The sequence below is a fragment of the Zingiber officinale genome, chromosome 10B (genome assembly GCF_018446385.1).
Source record: "Zingiber officinale cultivar Zhangliang chromosome 10B, Zo_v1.1, whole genome shotgun sequence".
NCBI classification, from domain to species: domain Eukaryota; kingdom Viridiplantae; phylum Streptophyta; class Magnoliopsida; order Zingiberales; family Zingiberaceae; genus Zingiber; species Zingiber officinale.
In genome coordinates, this window is record NC_056005.1 from 48,029,767 (window position 1) to 48,052,160 (window position 22,394).

The 22,394-nt window shown below is 36.4% G+C and overlaps 2 protein-coding genes across 3 annotated transcripts; both read right to left on the reverse strand.

Moving 5' to 3' along the window:
• Positions 1-259: 259 nt before the first annotated feature.
• LOC122029126 (pentatricopeptide repeat-containing protein At1g31790-like) lies at positions 260-1,606 on the reverse strand. The gene has a single exon (XM_042588077.1). The coding sequence runs from the start codon at positions 1,604-1,606 to the stop codon at positions 260-262; it is 1,347 nt and encodes a 448-aa protein (XP_042444011.1).
• A 506-nt stretch (positions 1,607-2,112) lies between these two features.
• Positions 2,113-22,158, reverse strand: LOC122028710 (SPX domain-containing protein 4-like). 2 transcript variants are annotated; one of them, XM_042587566.1, is made up of 4 exons: positions 21,616-22,158; positions 7,230-7,340; positions 2,911-3,070; positions 2,113-2,821 (listed from the first exon to the last, which is right to left on the reverse strand). In XM_042587566.1, the coding sequence occupies exons 1-4, from the start codon at positions 21,889-21,891 to the stop codon at positions 2,379-2,381; spliced, it is 990 nt and encodes a 329-aa protein (XP_042443500.1). In that variant the 5' UTR covers positions 21,892-22,158; the 3' UTR covers positions 2,113-2,378. The 2 variants fall into 2 exon arrangements, with proteins under 2 accessions (XP_042443500.1, XP_042443501.1); XM_042587567.1 differs by lacking the exon at positions 7,230-7,340 and having other exon boundaries at positions 21,616-22,153.
• Between the last annotated feature and the right edge of the window lie 236 nt (positions 22,159-22,394).

Consider the following 22,394-nt stretch of genomic DNA (forward strand, 5'->3'; position numbering starts at 1 on the left):
TTTGTGCTGCAGATAGTGCAAAGGGAAAACATAACAAGAATGCCACTATAAACAATTATTCCGAAGATCACTATGTCTGCATTAACTGAGTCTTACTCATTGTTGATCATGGCAATTGGCACTTTCTAATATTTGCTAAATTGCAGGATCTCACACAGGCCAGACAATGCTTAATTTTAAATCTTTAAGAACTGAGGAGTTAGCTACCTCTCAACTCCATTTGTTCAAAAATCTCTTGATCTTTTCAATCCATGTTCCACTACAAAGCACCATTGAATGCCATCAAGAAGTGATGGACAGTTGATTCTTGCGGTTCAATTCCATTAGCCTTCATCTTGTTCAATAACTTGGCAGCATCAACGACATATCCTCTCTGCGCATAGCCAATGAGCAATGCATTCCAGCACACATAATCTCGCAAGCCATCCATTGAGTCAAATGCCCTTTGCCCCTCAATTGGGAGCTCATGTTTCATGTACATGTCCACCAGGCTACTGCACACAAACTTATCTGAACTTGCCCCAAGTTTAATGGCAATGGCATGAACTTGCTTGCCGCTCCAGCCGGCATCCCTCATCTTGGCGCATGCTGGCAGGGTGCTCGACAAAATGTAGAAATTCCTTTTCTTTCCTGCTCTTCCCATCTCCCTAAAGAGGTAGATGGCCTCCTTGAATTGACCCTGTCTGTAGTACCCAGTGATCATACTCGTCCATGAACCTGCACTCCTTGAGACTGAGATTGCTCTCTTGAACACTGACATGGCATTTTCTTGGTGTTGAAACTTGCTGTAGAATTGGAGAAGTGAATCCTCCAAATCACCAAAGACAGCACCCTCACAGCTTCCGAGCACCTTGATGACCAACCCATGGAGCTGAAGCCCAAAATACAGCTCCCCAGCGTGAACGCATGACCTGAGAATGACACCAAGAGCAGCCAACCAGCAAACTCTGGGCTCAAGCACTGGCAAACATCGATCACCGGTTCTCATGTGCATTTCAACAAACACATGCAGAGCCTGACGGTGGGAGCCATCGGCAGAGAGGGAAGAGATAACAACTGCAAAAGAGGTTGCATCTCTCAGAGGCATTTGGTCGAACAGGTGAAGGACGGCGGAAGAGCAGCCATAGGCAGCAAATAATTGCAGGAAGCGGTTGGCGAGGAGCAAGCCGGCGGGGCGGCGGAGAAGGCCAGGGCAGGTTCGTCGGACGTGGGAGTAGAGAGCGGCGCCGTGGGATGCGTTCTTGGACTCGGCGCACTCCTTGATGAGGGACAAGTAAAGGTCCTCCTCCACCGGGAGCCGCAGGGCGTCCATGAGCATGAGGACATCGGAGGGAGAACACGAAGAGTCCTCCGAGCTGAGTTCGTGATCGTCGTTACAGATTTCGAAGACCTTTTTTTGAGAGGAAGGATTGTCCGGGAGCGGGATGGGTTGGTTTCCGGTGGGAGGTTGCCGGGGCCGACGCAGTGATATCAGCTGGAACGATTCTTGAGCAGTTGGCCGGGACAGCGATTTCCGTGAGGTTGGAGACCATCTTGTCGCCGGAAGTCTCACCACCAATGGACTACCGCCGTTGCAGAAAGTACCGCAGCAGCAAATAGCGGGCATTTAGTTCCGTACAAGAAGCACAGCGTGTTTTTAACCCACACTTAAAAGAATTTTTAAAAGGTACATCTACTTTTGAAAGTTATCAAAATCGTACTCACTTCTGTAAATTTTTCAAAATGCTCCTCAAACCTCGGCTGCTTACCTGATATCAATTCAGCGTTGAATCCCAATCACATTCCCACTTAGCACAATCAACTGAATTCTGCCCTGATCAAACTCTTCTAGTCTAGTGATAGATGCCTAAGCTAGCAGACCCTTATACAAAAATTGTAAAACTATTGTATCTGAAACCGAATGAAATTAAAGAGGTGTGCCCTTTCAGCCTACTAACCCATACCCAATTCGGTTGGTCGAGACTTACAGCTAGATACTGATTCTACAAAACATTTACAAAGGGATCAACCAATACAAGCTCAGTCAGGGTTTAAAATCACTAAACTCACCGAGCGCATAACAAAGAGCAAAATCTCCAATCCACACGAGCAACACAGGAAACGATCAACAAATGACATGAACTAGGAACGCATTAAACAAGTTGTTTTGACTTCAGCTTGCTGCGAGGACCAAATCGTGACGAGAAAATATTAACATATTCTGAGAAGAAAGAGAACGAAAACATGAAAATGTTTGCTCCAATATATGCACTTCCCTTGAGAAGAATTCTATTTACGTCCATTGATCGTTGTCTCTCCCAGACAACCGATGTCCTTTGCAATCAAGAGCCACGAACAGGAAAACAGTTCGATGCAGATTAATAATTCCCAGGAAACCACTAGTCATCGGTTCCGTAGTCCGCCTCATTGTTTTGCGAGGTTGTCAAGGAGTTAGAAGTGGAATTCTCAGAAGTAACAGCTCCATATTCATTGTCTGCACCTTCGCCATGAAAGAACTGTGCAAGAGAAAGGGGATTGTAGGTGGAGCTGGCTCTCCTAAGTCCTTGTATTGCTCTCAGTGCAGCTAATGTGCTTCGATATACAAAATCAGCTCGAATCGGCGAAACCTCTGGGTTACGTTGTTGATGTGCCTCGTCTTGGTTTGGTTCGACCACCTCAGGTTCCAATGGGAATAGAAGCTCAAGATTCGCTTCACATTCATGCACCAGCCGTGTTAGTGGCTCAGTTGTGAAGAATGGCTGATGAAGAGCACGTTGACTAAAAGGCAGACTAAGCCAACCTCCTGTTCTCTTGTCATATTTCTTGAGAATTTTGACAAGTCCTGGAATCAGAGTGCTAATGATAAATATTTATTGCAATTGAGCTCTCTAGAACACTTTCAGACTAAGAAAAGAGTGACCCTTAAATAACCTGCAAAGTTGAGGGAGCTGTAGTTCTTAAGTAGAACCATCTCCCCATGGATAGTAACAAAGGCTTTACGAATCTCCAACATCTCCTCACTGAATTCTCTTTCAGATGAAAAAGCTCTGTTCCTGCTTGTCCTGATCCTCTCGATGCTTTCCTTAAGTTCCTAAAAGCAATCATGAGAAAAAATGGACTATCAGTTCAAATGTAGCTCTAATCATACACATTGAAACATGCATCATGGAGATGATTAGACTCAAAACTTAATATACTCACAGAGAATACCCATATGGAGGAAGCATGGTCTAGTTAAGAACGAATTTATACATAGAAAGAGAGTCATAAGCACAAAAAGTTGCATTAAGGACATTGATATTCCTTACTATTTCACTTTCATTCACAGGTAATAATATCACAAGAAGTTAAACATGAAGAGAAAATCAGAGAAAGAAATACAGAAATTAAACCTAGTTGTCAAGGAATTTGCCTTAACAAAAGTAAAAGGCATGTATAGATCAAGTTAGTCATTCCTCGAAAATTTCCAGCCAAGATGAGAAAAGCCCTACGCTTTACTTTTCATTGTGGTAATCGAGAAGAATAAAAAGAGGTTTTGTGAAGATCCTCAGATATAAAGTCCCATCTCGGTGATGCATGATCCTATATATTAACACTTCTATTGGATGTGTTATTCTCTAAGTCTGATGTCAGCCAATCCAAGGAATGACAGTCAAAAAGGCTTTGGCAAAGCTGCTGATAAATAGTGGAAATATTTACTTATTCATACGGGAAATATATAGCACTTAAGCATGCTCAATTAAGAAAAAAATGTTTCCCTGCCAGTACTCAATTATTGCATATGCATTGGCAAATCCCTACCACTCCTCCTTTAACTATCACCACTTTCCTAAAGACCACCATTTTCCATTCCAGAATATTATTGTAGTACATTATTCTCATATTGCTTTAACCTTTATTCAAACTGACCGGTGATAGTTATCAAGGAACTTAACAAGGCTTAAATCTCAGGAATTATTTTAATGATTTCAAATAGATCACAAAGAATGAGAAGAAAAAAAATCCACAACACTCTTTCACTACTAAAAATATACCTCTTAAATCCTTGATAGAGGAGAGGCGTGGAGAAGGGATAAAGTGGAGAGGGAAGGAAGATTTCTCTATATTGTTTATTTTGAAGAAAAGAAGAAAACATGAAAAAAAAAAATGGAAAGCCCACTACCTTTGTCATATCTCTCATGTTTCAGATAATTTTGTAATCAACTATTTGGTTTTTTCTCTCCTATTGGTTCTTCAGTTCCCTCTCTTGTAATCTTTCCTTCCGAACAAGGACTATAGTGATTTTCTGCCGCTTCAATCCCCTTTAGCCCACTGGAGAATCCAAGACCAAAGTTTTGTGCAAACAACATTACTACCATAAGTATAAACCAAATCTCTTGTGGTATGTCAATGAAAGGATAGCATTTGAAACGAGTTTTCTAAATCATTTGTAATGAGGTATGCCCATGAAAGGATACCAAGTGATACCAACACCCCATTTGTTATGAGGTATGCCCGTGAAAGGATACCAAATGATACCAACACCAGCAAATGAGATATTTCTAGGTAGGAATACTGAGTAGAAAACCTATCATTTTGCATTCCATATCACTACAAGAAAACCCTCAATTAATGACGGAATTAATTTTCATTGCTATTTTAGCGACGGAATTAATTTTCGTCGCTAAAATAGCAATGGATATATTTTTTCCATTGCTATTTTAGTATATTTTTTCCTACTCTCCTTATTTCCACCACCATACTTTCCCAATTTCCTCTTCCCTCACAGGATTCTGATCTCCCCCTCCCTCACACAATCTCCGACCGATCTCCAATCCTCTCCCTCCTCACGCGTGCGACCTTAGGTAAACTTCTCTCCTCTCTCCCATTTCCCCAATCAAACTTCTCTCTCGCTCCTCATGCGCGCCGCGGCCTCACAGTGAAGTCGCGAGGTCACAAGGCCAAGGGCAATTTCGGCCACGGCCTCACAGCTAGGTTGTCGCTCCTCGACCGCCTACGGCCTCACTACAAGGTTGTGCCTCGGCTACCTATGCCCTCATGATGAGGTCACGAGACCGCAACCTCTCCTGCATTCTCACGGTGAGGCCGCCAGGTCGTAGCCTCTCAGGAGCTAGAGCTTGGATCCCCATTCACCTTTGCACTCAAGAGTGTCGGCATATTTGTTCCCATGCTCACCTTGATCCCATGCTTACTAAGCATTTAAAGAATTTTTATTGGGGGAATTGCTTAGTCCATTGAATTATTTGCAACAGTTAATGAAAATCTTCCTTCTATACTGACTTTTAGGCATGATCATGGGGGGCGCTGGAGTGACCGTTTACTACAACCTAAGGTTTCAGCATCCCACATTGGATATGCCAATCGTCGATTGCATGAGAGATCCATATCTACTACTAAATTTTTAATTTAGTTAGATAAACATGATTTTTTCTGGATTAGGTGAGATTTGAATCTTTCGTTAGCAAAGGAAATGGTAATGCTCTGTAGATGTGTTTAAGATCACAGACAGAAGTCAGATTTCTTTTTTTAAAGCAATTAGTTTATTTTGCATAATTATTTTGTTATTTCTCTTGTAATATAACCTGTTGCTATTTTAGTTCCTAGCTAACTTGTTAATAATCAAGGAATGACTGATTCAATGATACTTCAGCAAGGTATGCTAGGAGTGTTTTTGGTTTCTAGCTAACTTGCCTTGTGAATATAACCTGTTGTTTTATATATATATATATTTTTTTTTCACAGGAAGTTCATGTTAATATTCTTTCACCCATTGGTTCATTAACCAGAGACGCTTTGATTCTTTGTTGATTGATATTGTTGCTAGTCAGATATGTATATAAATACAATTTTTGTTACATTCTTTGCCGGACCTATATAGATGTTTATATTTTTCTAGTGTAGAGAAGTGTAGTATATAGTAATGTATCTTGATCACTTCAGATTTTGCTTGGTGCACATAAAACTCTCAAATACTGACGGAATTAGCAACGGAATTAATATTCCGTCTTCTTAATTTGCTTATACTTTTGCAGGTTGAGTAGATTAAACAACACTATGGTACTGGTAAATTTTCAGAGATGCTTCTTTTGTTATTAATTGAATGCGATATTAAAATCTTATCTTCATGTGTGTGGTGATGGAAAAATATTCTCTCTTTCTCGAGACTAATTTGGACTGACCAACTCTGTCTAACTCTTCGTTTACTTGCATTATCTTGCATAAACATCACGTTGTATTAATAAAGTTATTTCTTCCTACTTTTACAATTTATGCATTCTTTGTAATGAATCATAAACGCATAATAATTTCCATATTATTAGTATCACAGTTTAATTGATCGTGTGTTCTTAGGTCCAGGGGTCGTCTGAATTTTTCATCTATTTGAAGTACAAGCGTTAAAGGGAGGAGAATCAAAAATTGAGAGCTCGGGTCATAGTGATAGAGTATCAAGTCAAGGCGGCAGTAGATTCATTGTGAATCCTTCTATTTTCCTCCAGTTTTCAAGTTTGCATGTTGTGGATAAATATTTATATTTTTGGATAAAGTTGTTTTGTGATCTAAAGATCATGGGTTCGAATCCTATAAACAACCTCTTGCAAAAAGCAGGATACGGCTACGTACAATGGATCCCGTATGGCGAGAGCTTCATGCACCGAGCTGCTTTTTTTTATTTTTGGATAAATATTTGTATTTTGAAATTGATGATTTGGATATTTTTATTAAATAATAAATTAATTGGTGTTGATATTATATTGTAATTGTGTAGATTTGGTTGTAGTTAATTATATTATTTTAATTGTTAGGATATTATAATTTTGTATAGATTTTTGGACAAATATGATGGATTTAGCGATGGAATTTAATTCGGATTCTAATTCCGTCGCTAAATTAGCGACGAAAATAAATATTCCATTGCTAAATGATATCAATGACCCAAAAAATTGTGACCGAAAATTTCAATCGCTAATCGGTGGCTAAGTTTATTTAGTGACCGAAATTTTGGTTCCTAATTGATGTTTTCCTTGTAGTGTATGGAGCCACATTTGATTGATTTGCCAATCCCACAGCAAGCATTTTAGTCAAACTGGGTCAGCAGAAGAATCAAAAGTGTACTTGAGCCAACAATGAGACAAAGCTTCTCTGCCCATTCTAGTTGCCAGATGCATAACCATCTTGCGCCAGGTATTAAATTTCAAATGCATGTTCCAGTTTGTTATATGGATTAGCTCATTAACGATACATCTCAATACCTGGTAATTGATGATCACTATATGATAATAGAGTTCACAGTAGAATAGCCATGCAATTATTTGTTCCTTTGGTACCACAACATCATTGATCCTTGCAAGAGACCTTCCTTCCTGCAATAAGAATGCTCTTACACCATAGCCACCATATGAGAATAGCTTTCTATGGCACCCTTCAAACCATTGTTGACAATATCAGTATTGACTGTTCCAAAAATGAAAGTATTTGCTAGGTAGGATTGATCGGATTGGGCTCACTGAGAAAAAGATTTACAAATTCACAAAAATGAAGAATAAAATAAAATAATTCAATGTATGTATATAACAAATACAGTTGAATATCTTGATTATTCAACCGTCCTTGTAGAACTCTATCCACAACGAATCAATCATAGCCGATCCCAAGTCCGGATAAAGGAGGGTTGCGTTAGGTTGTTAGCCAGCGTTAAAACTATGACAAATGTTCAATGAATGGATTCATTAAACTATTGTGTTAATGTTACGTTGTTTCTTAGAAGGAACGCGTTATAGGATCCGACTACGTTGTTTCCCGAATGAGCACGCTCGGCAAGGATCACTACATCTCTAGAATTCGGGTGTAAAACTAAATATGTAGAGTTCCCGTTGCAAGGTCTGACTATAACGTATAGACAAGGACCGTTACATCTCCATAAGAACTTAAGTGTAGTGTTAAATAGACAAATTTTCTCACACCATAGGTTGGATAAGAACAAATATGATAGGAAAACTAATAGTCTATTTGAATCATAGAACATAGGAATCCTCACTGATAAATCAATGGAGATAGTAGATGCAATAATTAGGAGAAGAATTAGTATTTTATATGTACAAAAGATAAAATGGATAGGTGAGAAGGCAAAAATGATAGAGAACTTAGGTTTTAAACTATGGTACATAGGAAAAAGTAAAACAAGAAATGAAGTCGGTATTATTATAGATAGTTCATTAAAGGACGAAGTTATTGTAGGAGTAGTTAGAAAATGTGATAAAATTATAGTCCCTAAATAATAATGGCAACAAAAACTATGAACATAATTAGTGTATATGCACCGTAAGTAGGATTAGATAAAACTACTAAATTAAAATTTTGGGATGACTTAGATGAAGTATTACAAAACATTTCGCCAAATGAAATGAGTTTAATAAGAGATAAATGGACATGTCGGAGTGAAAAATAAGAAATATGAGAGGGTACATGAGGATTATGGGTTTGGAACGAGAAATGAAGAAGGTTAAACTATATTAGATTTTGCAATAGCATATGACCTTATATTAACTAATATATATTTTTTAAGGAAAAAGAAAAGAACACTTCGTCACGTTCAAAAGTAGAAATAATAAATTATATATTGACTTTCTTATAGTTAGAAAGAAGGATAGAAAAATTTATAAAGATTGCAAAGTCATCCCTAGAGATAATTCAACTACTCAACATAAGTTAGTAGTGTTAGATATACGCCTCAAGCATAGTATTAATAAAAAAATATATATAGGACTTCTAAAATTAAGTGGTGAAAGTTAAAAGATGGGAAACAAATATATTTAAGGAGAAGGTAGGAGTACAAGTAATAGGTAAAATATATGGTGACTCTAATATGACATGCGATAAGATGGTATCAAAGTTGAAAATAATAGCTAAGAATGTACTCGGTGAGTCAAAAGGACATACACCATTAAGTAAGAAATCTTAGGAGTAGAATGAGAAAGTACAAAAGAAAGTGAAGGAAAAAAGAACAGTTTATAAGAAATTATATATGTGTAAGAAGTAGTGAAAGAAACAAAGAATCAAAAATTGGATAAAAAAAAGGGGAAAGAAGCATTTATATAATAGCTAAAGTGAGAAAAAGGAAGAAATAAAATATATTAAAGATGAATGTAATAGGATACTAGTAAACGATGGAGAAATAAAAAAACGATGAAAAAGGTATTTTCATCAACTTTTTAATAAATGTTTAAGTGACCAACTTAACTTAAGTAATTTAAGTAGGTCAAATGAGTACAGAAATTTAAATTTTTATCGTAAAATTCAAACTTTAGAAGTGGAACAAATTTTAAATAAAATGCACAATGGAAAAGTCGTTGGACAAGATAATATTCCGATAGAGGTATGGAAATATTTAGGGAAACAAGATATTAAATGACTTACAAAATTATTTAATATGATATTGAAAATGAAAAAAAAAATAGATCAATGAAGGATAAGTACACTAGTTTCCTTATATAAGAATAAGGGAGCTGTACAAAATTATACAAACTATAGGGATATTAAACTAATAAGTCATACCATGAAATTTTAAGAAAAAAGTAATAGGAAAAAGATTAAGGAGACCACGGTGACCGAATCAATTTGGGTTCATGCTTGGAAGGTCGACAATATAAATTATACATCTTAAAAAAAGGATAGCTCAGTTCACGAAGTTCCCGTTATGCGGAGTCCCAGGGAAGGATCCATTGTACGTAGTCTTACCTTATTTTTCACAAGAGGTTGTTTCCAGGATTCGAACCCGTGACCTTTTGGTCACAAAGCAATAACTTTACTATTGCACCAAGGCTCCCATTCACATGATATTCATTAACTTAGAAAAAACTTATGATTATATGGAGAATTCTAGAAAAGAGAAGTGTTAACGTAACATATATTGAACTAATTAAGGATATGTACGAGGATGTAACAATCAGATTAAAGACTTTAGGTGGAGTAACTAAAATATTTTCAATAAAAATAGGGTTACATCAAGGATTAACTCTAAGTCCCTATCTTTTTATCCTAATTATGAACGAGTTCACTACACACATTCAAGATATAGTACCGTGGTGCATGTTGTTTACCGATAATCTGTGAAAGATTAAATATTAAACTAGAATATTGGCGGAAAATACTATAAGAGAGATTTTAGGCTTAGTAGAATAAAGACAGAATATACAGAATTTAAGTTTAGCAATATTAAATATAATGCATATACGGGGATGATGAGTTGTCCGAAACTGAGAGCTTTAAATATTTAGGATCATTTTTTACAAAACTATAGAAAAGTTGAGAGAGATGTCTTTAGATGATACAAGTAGGATGATTAAAATGGAGGAGAGTATTGGTTGTTTTATATAACTGTAAAATACCTCTAAAACTTAAAAGAAAGTTCTACAAAATCGTAGTTAGACCTCCTATGGAACTGAATGTTAGGCTATGGCTCGAGCACATGAGCAGAAGATGAGAGTTGAAAAGATGAGGATACTAAGGTGCATGTGTGCACATACGAGGATGGATAGAATAAGAAATGAGAGCATTAGAGAGAAAGTCGGAGTTACATCTATTGAGAAAAAACTTCGATAAATACATTTACGATGGTTAGGGCATGTACTTAACTATCAATAAATGCTTCAGTTAGGCAATGTGAAACTATGACAAATACACATATCCAATGAGAAAGAGGAAGACCAAAAAAGACTTGGTTAGCAACAATAAAAACAAGATAAAATTTATTTAAGTATAAATGATGATACAGTAGGAGATAGAGGTCAATTGCATGAAAAAAATCCATATAGCCGATAATAGCCGACTCCACCTAATGGAATAAGACTTGGTTGTTATTGTATTCAACAATATTTGTAGACTTATTATCATATTAGTGATTCTCATTAATCAAATATGTAAATAGTATGTACAATTATATCAAATTAATAAGGTTAAAATTAAAAGGCCACCCCAAATTTTACATATCATCAAAAGGGCATTCTTTTTTCAAAAAAAAAATCAAATGGGTGTCCCTCCCATGATTTTATCCCAAAATTACCCTTTTACCCAAATGGATGTCCCTCCCATGTAGAAGCTACCAAGTAACTTCTACACGTTGTAAATCTCAAATCCTAAACTAACCTTAAACACGTTGTAGCAACTACCAAGTAGCTTCTACACGTTATAACAGCTACTAGGTAGCTTCTACACAGTATAAATCCTAAATCATAAATTCTAAGCTCACCCTAAACACGGTGTAGAAGCTATTGGATAACTTCTACATATTATAGCAGCTACTTGGTAGCTTCTACATGTTATACATTTACCCAGTAGCTTCGACAACAACACTGGATCAAAAGGTAATTTCGGGATAAAATTATGAAAGGAATGCTCATTTCAATTTATTTGGAAAAAGAGGGATCAATGTTTCCCTTAATTTGGGGTGCCCTTTTGATTTTTGCCCAATTAATAAGTATATCAGCATGATATGTATATTATGTGTCACATTAGTATATGACAACACTTGTATTCATATTGGTATCATATATTACTAAAAACAATTACATATGTACGACAATTTACTAAAGGACGCACCTACCTTTCTAAATTGACCAAAAGACGTATCATACTTTGGTAATTATCAAAGGGCGCACTAATTTTTTTGGTCTTCATATTCTACCCCTCCTACCAACCGCATGCAACCTTAACATCTCTCTCCCTCCACTTCCTTTATCTCTCTCCACTCGAGAGCTCCAACTGCACTCATTTCAGATCCTATAGATTTCTAAGATTGCAAGGAGTTCAAATATGTTATCCATTATTTATTTTGACTTTTCTAGAGGTGTTAAAGTGTTATCAAAATAAACAGACGAAATTTCACATTGGGCCTAATATGAGTTGGAATTTTAATCGATTTTGGTCGAAATTCACTAATTGACCTAGAGAGTTACAATTACACTCGTTTCAAGTTCTGTGGATTTCTGAGGTTGCAAGAAGTCCAAATATGACCTACATTGTTTATTTTGGCTTCTCCGGTCCAACGTGGGATTTCAGCTGATTCTTTTAATAACATTTTAACACCTCCGAAGAAGCCGAAATAAACAATAAAAGACTACTTGTAATCTCAGAAATTCACAGGACCTGGAATGGATGAAATCGGAACTCTCTAGGTCAATTAATAAATTTCGACCAAAATTGATTGAAATACCACGTTGGGCCTAATATGAGTCTATATCATGCCAATGTATATAAGTTCATATCAGACCCAACATGGGATTTCAGCCGATTTTTTCAATAACATTTTAACACTTCCAAGGAAATCGAAATAAACAATGGATAACATATTTGAACTGCTTGCAACCTCAGAAATCCATAGAATCTGAAATTGGTACAATTAGAACTCTCTAAGTCAATCAGAGAATTTCAAAAATGCTATCCATTATTTATTTCGGCTTCTCCTGATATAAGTTTATATCAGACCCAACATGGGATTTCAGCCGATTTCGGTCAAAATTTATTAATTGACCTAGAGAGCTCCGATTGCACCGATTTCAGGTCCCGTGGATTTTTGAGATTATAAGGAATCCAAATATTCCCTCCATTGTTTTTTCGACTTCTCCGGTCCAACGTGGGATTTAAATCAATTCTTTCAATAATAATTTAACACCTCCGGATAAGTTGAAAAAAAAAATAATAGAGAGCGTATTTGGACTCCTTACAACCTCAAAAATCGACATGACAATGGGTACAATCAGAGCACTTTAGGTCAATTAATGGATTTCGATCGAAATCAGGCGTTGGGCCTGATATAAGTTCATATCAGGCCTAACGTAGGATTTCAGCCGATTCTTTCAATAACATTTTAACTCTACCGGAGAAACCGAAATAAATAATGGATAACATATTTGAACTCCTTGCAACCTCATAAATCCACATAATCTGAAATGGATGCAATCGAAGCTCTCTAGGTCCATCAGAATGTCAGAAATTCACAAAACCTAAAATGGATGCAATCAGAGCTCTCTAGGTCAATCAAACTTTCTGATTGACATAGAGAGCTCTAATTATACTCATTTCAAGTCATGTTGTAAAGAGTTCAAATATGTTATCCATTGTTTATTTCGACTTCTCCGGAGATGTTAAAATATTGAAAAAATCGATCGAAATCCCACATTGGGCCTGATATGAGTTCATATCAACCACACGTTGGGCCTGATAAGAACTCATATCAGACCTAATGTGGAATTTTAGCTAATTTCAATCAAAATCCATTAATTGACCTAGAGAGCTCCAATTGCACCAATTTCAGGTCTTATGAATTTCTGATATTTAAAGGAGTCCAAATATGTCCTCCATGGTTTATTTCGGCTTCTCCGGTCCAACATGGGATTTCAACCGATTCTTTTAAAAACATTTTAACACCTCCGAAAAACCAAAGTAAACAATGGAGGACATAATTGGACTTCCTACAACCTCAGAAATCCACAGAACTTGAAATAGGTACAATCGGAGCTCTCTAAATCAATTAATAGATTTCAACAAAAAACGGTTGAAATCTCATGCGCAATGTGGGATTTCAGTCGATTCTTTCAATAACATTTTAACACATCCGGAAAATCCGAAATAAATAATTAATAATATATTTGAACTCCTTGCCACCTCAAAAATCCACAAGACTCAAAATGGATGCAATCGAAGCTTTCTAACCAAAATCCCACATTGGATCTGATATGAATTCATATCAGGCCCAACGTGGGATTTCAGCCAATTTCGATCGAAATCTATTAATTGACTTAGAGAGCTCCGATTACACTCATTTCAGATCATGTGGAATTCCAATGTTGTAAGGAGTCCAAATATGTCCTCTATTGTTTATTTCGGCTTCTTCAGTCCAACATAGAATTTCAGCTAATTCTTTCAATAACATTTTAACACCTTCAAAAAAACCAAAATGAATAATGAAGATTACATTTAGACTCCTTGCAACCTCAGAAATCTACAAGATCTAAAATGGATGCAATCGGAGCTTTTTAGGTCAATTAATGTATTTCGACCGAAATCAATTAAAATTCTACGTTGGGCCTGATATGAGTTTATATCAAGCCCAACGTGGGTCTGATATGAACTTATATCAGGTCTAATGTGGGATTTCAACCGATTCTTTCAATAACATTTTTACATATATTGAGAAGCTAAAATAAATAATGGATGATATATTTTAAATCCTTATAATCTTAGAAATCCACAGGATCTGAAATAGATATAATCGGAGCTCTCAACCAGTGGGTTCGATCAAATCAATAGGTGAGAGAGAAGAGAAATTTGCTTTCCAAGAGTGGAGGGAGGATATGGAGAGAGAAAGAGGGAGATGTTGAGATTGCATGCAACCGATAGGAGGGGTAGAATGGGAAGACCAAACAAATTAGTGCGGCCTTTGGTAATTATAAAAATATGATACACCTTTTGATCAATTCAAAAAGTTGGATGTGTGGTGAATTACCGACATATGTATATTCCTATTTGCTTTATTATTACATTCATAAAACTATTATCAACAAAATCAATTAAAAATAACCAACATAAATAACCAAACAATACCATTAGTTATTAATAATATTTATTAATGATGGGATATAATTTAGTTTAAGATTAATAATAAATATAACATAAAATTCAACATTTTTCTCAAAGCTAACATCACTTTTGACCACCTAAATAACCTCTATATGCTGGATGTCTAAGTGAATATTGTCAAATAGGTGTCAACAACTTTAACAAAATAAACAGCTATAACAACTATGAGCACAGAGTAGGAAATGAGACAATTAAAAAGATATTAATTTTCTATGTACAATATAATTAGTTTCTATTCGCTATTAACTTTATTTTCTCTTTATATATAATGGGTATTCCTATTCTGAATGTAATGCAATTGAAAATATCAATTCTTTTCATATGGTATCAAAGCATTAAACCTTCATTATCAATTCTATGCTTTTGCATTTATTCATCATAGCCGATTCTGCATTTCTGGATTGCCTGGGCAAATTCAATAATATAGATATTGAGAAATTTCGAGAATTGTTGGGTTCTCTTGATAAACCGTCTGACTCAAGCTCTTTGACTCTCAGGCAGATTGAATAATATAGATATTAAGAAAGTTCAAGAATTGTTGGGTTCTCTTGATAAATCGTCTAGCGCGTACTCTGACTTTCTCAAGTATCTTCAAACCCCTTTTTGTATAAATACCTCTAACAATTTTTTTGATAAATCGTGGATAATAGACTCCGGTGCCACAAACCACATAACTCTCAATTGTCTAAATTTCCATATTTATAACCCCAACCCAAGTAACAGAAAAATTGCAATAGCCAATGGATCTTTAGCTATTGTTGCTGGTTTTAGAAATGTTCACCTTACCCCTAGCCGTAACCTTAAAAATGTCCTCCACGTTTCCGTTCAAAAATTAACTACGGTCAAGTCATTTTTCCCCTTCTTATTGTGTTTTCCAAGATCAAGATACGGAAAGGAGCATTGGACTTGCTAAGGAATATAGTGGCCTTTACTACCTTGAATCCACTAAGAAGAATTGTCTTTGTCCTTTCATAGTTCTTTTAATAAAAATAATATTTGACTGTATCACAAACGTCTTGCTCATCCCTCTTTAAGAGTTTTAAAGGGTTATGTTTCCTCATCTTTTTCAAGGATTGGATGTTTCTGAATTTAGTGTGATGTTTGCAAATTGGCAAAACATTCTTGTGTACCCTTCTCTATTAGCAATAAAAGAAGTTATACTCCCTTTCATTTAATTCATAATGGCATATGGGGTCCTAATATTCCAATGTTTCTAGAGTTCGATAGTTTGTCTCCTTAATTGATGATTACACTTGGGTTACATGGCTATTTCTCCCCAAACAAAAATTTGATGTCAACATTATTATTCCTAATTTTCACTCAATGATTCAAAATCAATTTGGAGTGAAAATCAAAAGCTTTAGGACCAATAACGCTAAAAACTTCAACTAAACCTTGTCCTCCTACTTCTAATCTCAAGAGATTATTCATGATTCGTCTTATATTCATACACCCCAATAGAATGGAATAGCATAAAAGAAAAATGGGCACTACTCGTGTCATTCTTTTCCATAACAATGTCCCTGAATCCTATTGGGGAAAGACTATCCTTAATGTCACATGCATGATAAACAAACATCCCTCGTATGTCTTAGATAACAAGAGTCTCATACAACTCAATGATTTTTATCCTCATTTCTGAATCACAAATGGACTTACTCCTAGGATTTTTGAGTGCACTGCTTTTGTCCATATCCATGATCCACTACGAGATAAACTAGACCCTCATGCCATCAAATTTATCTTCTTTAGATATTCATCCACTCAAAAAGGGTATAAGTGTTACCACCCTTCATTTCAAAAGTTTTACATTTCAGCTAATATTACCTTCTTTGAACAAATCCCATTCTTCTCAAGTCCTATCCTCGAGGGGAGATTTAAGTGACAAAAGATAACACTTTTGAGTCATTTGAATCCATTAACGCTCTTGATCTTCCTCCTACTCAAGTCCATACCGAATCACCTTCTATTCCTATTTCATCTAGTGAGTCACTTCCATCTTCCTTTCTATATAGTGTTTCTTGTGATACTCCAAGTATTCCTCAAGTGTATTCGAGGAGAAAAGCGACTCCAAAAGTGATACAGGTCCAAGAACCTCAACCATGAACCTCTAACCCTAATACTAGGATCGTGATAAGATCTAACCCACCTTTACAACATACTGGATCATTCCCATTGTTGTTAGAAAAGGTACTAGAGAATGCACCAAACACCCCTCTCTATCCCCTATCTTACTAACATCTATCACTAACCCACAAAAAATTTATTGTGAGTCTAAATACTATGACTATTCCCAATACTATTTCCGATGTCAAAAAGGGGGAGGGAGGCATGACATGATGGAGCAAATGGATGCATTAGAAAAGAATAAGACATGGAAGATTATTGAGGAGCTAAAGGGGAAGAACATTGTTGAATGTAAGTGGATTTTTACACTAAAATACAAAGTAAATGGATCTCTTGAGAGATATAAAGCTAGTTTGGTGACCAAAGGATATATTCAGACTTATAGGATAGTTATCAGGAGACCTTTGCTCCAATTGCAAAAATAAATTCCGTCAAAGTTCTACTATCTTTGGCTACACATTTCAACTTGTAACTCCTACATTATGATGTGAAAATGCATTTCTCCATGGATGAAAAAAATTTATATGAACCTTCCACCAAGATTTGTAGGGGATACTGGTAACAGAGTATGTAAATTGAGGAAGACTCTTTATGGTCTAAAACAATCTCCTAAGGCATGGTTTGGAAGATTTGCAAATGTCATGAAGAAGTCTAGGTATAACCAAAGTCAAGGGGGCTCATACTCTCTTCGTTAAGCACTCAACTATAGGGATAGTGACGACTCTTCTAGTCTATGTAGATGATATCATTGTAACTGAAAATAATGAAAAGGAAAAACATAATCTAAAACAGAAATTGATAGAGTTTGAAATAAAGGAACTGGGCAAATTGAAATACTTCCTTGGTATTGAGGTAGCATACTCTACCAAAGGAATTTTTATTTCTCAAGCGAATTAGGTGACTAATCTATTAGCTGAAATAGGGAAGATTCAATGGATCCAAATCACAAGATAAGAGGAGCTAAGGAAGAACCAATTGTGCACAAAAGGATGTAATATTAAGTTGGTTGGTAGGCTCATATAACTTGGTCACACTTATCCAGACATAGCATATGTTGTGAGTATAATCAGCCAATTCATGCATGATCCAAGAGAATCTCATCTTCAAGGCACTTACTAATGTACATAGATTATATATGTTTTAATACATTATTTGACACACATTCACTTGTATTTCTTGAGCATGATTTACGTTATAGCACTGTGTTTTATCATTTTATCAGTTTTTTGCATATTTTTATTGACAGGACACGATTTGGAACGATAATGGAGCAAAAACAAACATTGAAACAACTTTCAAGAAAAAACAACAAAGAACCCCTTGCCATGACCGTGTTCTTCAAGCTAACATGGTCGTGTCTCCAAAAGACACGTGCCTTCCAAGAGCCAGCCACAGCATGCCCAAATAAACGGCACGGTCGTGTCTCGCTCCGTGGTCATTGATCGCTTTCGTTGAACAATCACTAGAACTTTAGAAAAACTTTACAAATTGTAGAATTACAATTGCAGAACTTAATTACAGTAATTTAAAATTATACCGACAACGTGGAATTCTGAAAGTAGAGCTTTCGGTCATCGGAGCAGTGTTACGGCTTTGTTAGATCGTCTTTGGAGCATCGCGCAAGAGAAAGATCGTGAAGATGTGTTGTATTAAGCATCTGCTCGTTGTCTCCTTTTATGGGATGTTGAAGGCACCTTCAACCCCATGGAAGGCGCCTCCAACTGTGAAACTTATCCCCGCAACTTCAGTCTCGATAACTTCCACTTTCTGTGAAGTTTATCTCTTTGAAGGCGCTTGACAACCCCGAAAGCGTCTTGAACACTGTTCATCCGAGCCTTTTATGTGCTTTTTGCTCCCTGTAAGATACATTAGTCCAAAATACCAAGCATACCCTGCAAAACAAAGTTAGCACAATAAAATATAAATAATAAATTATTTGGTAATCTCCAAACTGTCCGGTTCTAACTTTCGGATTTCTTGAAAACCCTAGGTCGAACCGACGTCTATTATTCCCTCAACAGGGAATGCGTCCTCACCTACTCCTCTCAGGAGAAATTACCTTTTGCCAGATCGGTCCTCCAAACCGTCTGGACTTTGACTCAGTGTTCGAGACGTAAGAACTTCATGCTGAATGTCCAATCTCGACCCATCCAGTCTTCCACCTAGTGTCCGCGATCGCAAAATTTTCACCTAGAGTCCTCGACTCTAGGATTTCGCCCAACATCCTCAACCCGCCAAGATTTTGCCCAGTCCCCTAGATTAGGACTTCGTTGCCTAATCACAACTAGAGCTTTCCACCTGCCTAGAATCCACTAGGACTTTTGCCTAAGACAACTTAAGACTTTCTTGCAAGCTCAGTCACACTTGTTAAACAACAAGACAACTTAACTTTGAACCCTTTGCCATTATCAAAACACAGTGCTCTCTGCACCAACAATCTCCTCCTTTTTTATTATGGCAATCTGGTTCAAAAGCTAAGTAAAAATATATAGCAGTTCAAAGAAAAAACATAGCAATTTTCAGACTACAGCAATTTTAGCTCCCCTTAATTTATCACTCTCACTCGACTTTTGACCATTCTCTCCCCCTTTGGCATATAGCAAAAACAATTTAGGGAGGAAAAGTACTTTAGCTTTTAAAATACTTTGAAAAATACTGTCTTTTAAAAAATACTTTGGAACAAAACACTTCTTTTTCAAATAGTAAAAGTTTTGCTTTGAAAGACTTTGAAAAGGAGAGTTTTTTTAAAAAAAAAATTCAAGTAGAGTTTAACATAACTAAAAACCTTTGAACAATACTTAAGTTTTTATAAGGAACTGGGCTAAAAATATAGTTTTTCAAACTTAGTTTTTCAAAAATTTACCGCTTTTAATTCAAAAATAATGGATCAATTTAGAAATTTTCTTTAAAAATTTCTAAGTTATTTGACTTTTAAAAGTATTTTAAACATGATTTTAGAGATAAATTAGATCTTTACAAAGTTAAAAATATTTTCCTCTTCTGTAAGTCGAATTGGCCGAGTTTGATTTAAAGTGTGATTATTCATGCAATATTAATTGGTATCATAGCTAAATTCCTAATTCAAGACTCGGTAGAAATTTTCTAGTCATTTGAAACTTGTGTTTCTTCGACACAATCTCAATATTGCTTAAAACTTTCACTTAATAGACGTGCCTAATGAGAATCTTTTGTCACATCTACCCATCTCTAGATTGCTCAATATTTGCTCTTCACAAAATCTTCTCTCACCCATCGCCTACGCTATTCACACTAGCGCACCACATATTTACATACCCCCATCGAGTTTACCTGCCTCTACTATCTCTCAATTGCTTTATCAATCTTTTCTCCACCAAGTAATCTACAAGACTTTATTGCAGTGAGATTGCCATGCCTTAGCTATCATCGTCAACATGCTTCCACTCTTGCTACTTCAACCGCTAGCACCCTAGAGCTTTGTTGGCTCTATCCTCTATGCAGTTACATTGCCTACGATAAAGCCGTGTCACCTCCTTTACAAGAGTAATTTCAAATTGTTATTTGATCTCGTATGTCTCTTCACCACTAGCCTTCATTCCTTAGACCAAGTTTGATGCTCCTACATCATTCCTGAAGAGATTAAGTCAAAGTCGCTAGAAGAAGAAGATCCATATTCTCTCAAGATATTCATTAGAGATTTCTATAGAAAAAATACAAAACAACAGTTGTCTATAGGTGAAAAGAAATTTTAAGTGGTGGGTAGTCTGATTCACCACAAGAGTTGTTAAAAAATTGCAAAATGTAGGTTAGTACTTCAAGATTATTTAGGGTTCCATACAAGTTGTGCGGAGTTTGAAATTCACCAACATTATTTGAATAAAGATAGAAAATACAACCAATTCTTACTAGATAAAAAGAGCTTTCGAAGAAGAATGTGTTAACAAAGATTGACATGAGAAATAAAGAAAAGATAAATATGGACTAGTTTCTCCCTTATTGGAGAGTCCACCCAAGAAAAGGTACTACAGAATGCATGCTCAATCAACTTAAGAAGTCCATTATAACTTATCCTTAGAAATGACAACCAAAGAAAATGATTGACATATTGCCTAGAGTCAAGTTCCCCAAGGAGAATGACTTAGCTCAAAAATTATAGATCAATTTAGAATTTTTCTTTGAAACTTTAGAATTTAAAAATTATACAAGTTCTTTGATTTTTTTAAGAATTTCTGGAAAGTTTGTAGATAACTAAGTCTTGACTTGAGTCTCAAAAAGGATTGAGATGTCTTAATAATATTTTTCCTCTTTGGTAAGTAGAGTTGTTTTAGTTTTTCACTTCAATTTTTCATACCATAACACTTACCTATAAACCATCCCCATTTATTTTCCACTATTTTTCTTTCTTCACTAGTAAGCAATGTGTAAAGGTGGTCATAAGGAGGGATGGAGAGAGGTAGAAAAAATGAAGAATAAGAAAGTGGAGAGGCAGTAGAGAGAAAGATATTTCCCTGTTATGTGGGGCTTGTATCAGAATTATGCAAAGGCTGCTATTTTACCTTCCCAGCAAACAGAAAGAACTGAACACTCAACTTGCAATCCTGAGAACACTCCAAATTCTAACTTACACACAAGCCCACTCCCCTTTGCCGTCGTATCATCATTTCTTGCCATATAATTTCAATATACCTAAGAGCTCAAAGTTTTGCCTTTTTATTATTTTTTGTTATCTCCATTATTTTCCAAAGTGAGATGCGGATCATATCTGGTTCAGCTATCGTTTATTTTACTTAACATAATGTAAGAAAAAATTTCTCAGTGAAACGGAATGTATAGAGGTTTTTATAGTTAAAGACAACGACGTTTACAAAAAGACGATGGAGTTGTGATTAGCATCACCTGCAAACGGATCACGAAATCCTCCTCTTTATCGACATAGAAATCATTAAACTTCTCCAGCTCCTCGTCCAGGATGCGGACGAACCACGCTTCCAGGACGACCAACGGTGGAGCGGCAGCAGCAGGATTAAGCGGTTCGTCCTGCATTGCTGGCGGCGGCGGTGGCTGGGGGAGGTGCTTGATAAGTTTCTTGAGGGTCTTGTAGGCGAGGAACTTGTCCCTCCACTCTGGCAACGTCTCGTCGAGGTGGTTCCTGAAATCCTTGCCAAATTTCATGCCTTGGAGATCGCCCAAGGACTAGTCGATTTCGGGAGGATCGCTGGTGGAGGAGGGGGAGGAATCGAGGGCTCTAAAAAGAGGGGGAAGAGAGAGAATAACGCCGATGGAATGGTAGATGAGAGCGAGGCAGAGAGGGAAAGACTTGGCGGAAGAGGGATGTTGGGATGTCCACCCACGTCGCCGTCGCCGTCGCCGTCGCCGTGAGCGGGAGAGAGAGAAGCGGCTGAGTATATTCCCCTTGCTTTAGCTCCGTCCTTATCCTCTTATATAACGGTGGGTTCCAATCCGATGTTCTTTCAATCCAATTCTATACACACGAAAATGGACTCGCTGGCACGCCAACCTGTAGATTAATTTTTCTTGTACGGGGTCCACGGAGAAAATCAAAAATAGGGGCAGAGATTTCTAATATATTCGAAATAGGGACGATTTCGGAAATTTTTTATCATAGAACAGGTAATATTCATATTATTATCACTATTATTATTAATATTTTAAAA

Bases quoted from the DNA above. Each gene is read 5' to 3' on its own strand.
- LOC122029126 (XM_042588077.1), bottom strand. From the start codon at position 1,606: ATGCCCGCTATTTGCTGCTGCGGTACTTTCTGCAACGGCGGTAGTCCA.
- LOC122028710 (XM_042587566.1), bottom strand. From the start codon at position 21,891: ATGAAATTTGGCAAGGATTTCAGGAACCACCTCGACGAGACGTTGCCA. The intron at 7,341-21,615 runs GTGATGCTAATC...TTCTTATTGCAG, and splicing joins ATTTCGTGATCCGTTTGCAG to GAAGGAAGGTCTCTTGCAAG. The intron at 3,071-7,229 runs GTATTGAGATGT...GATTGCTTTTAG, and splicing joins TAGTGATCATCAATTACCAG to GAACTTAAGGAAAGCATCGA.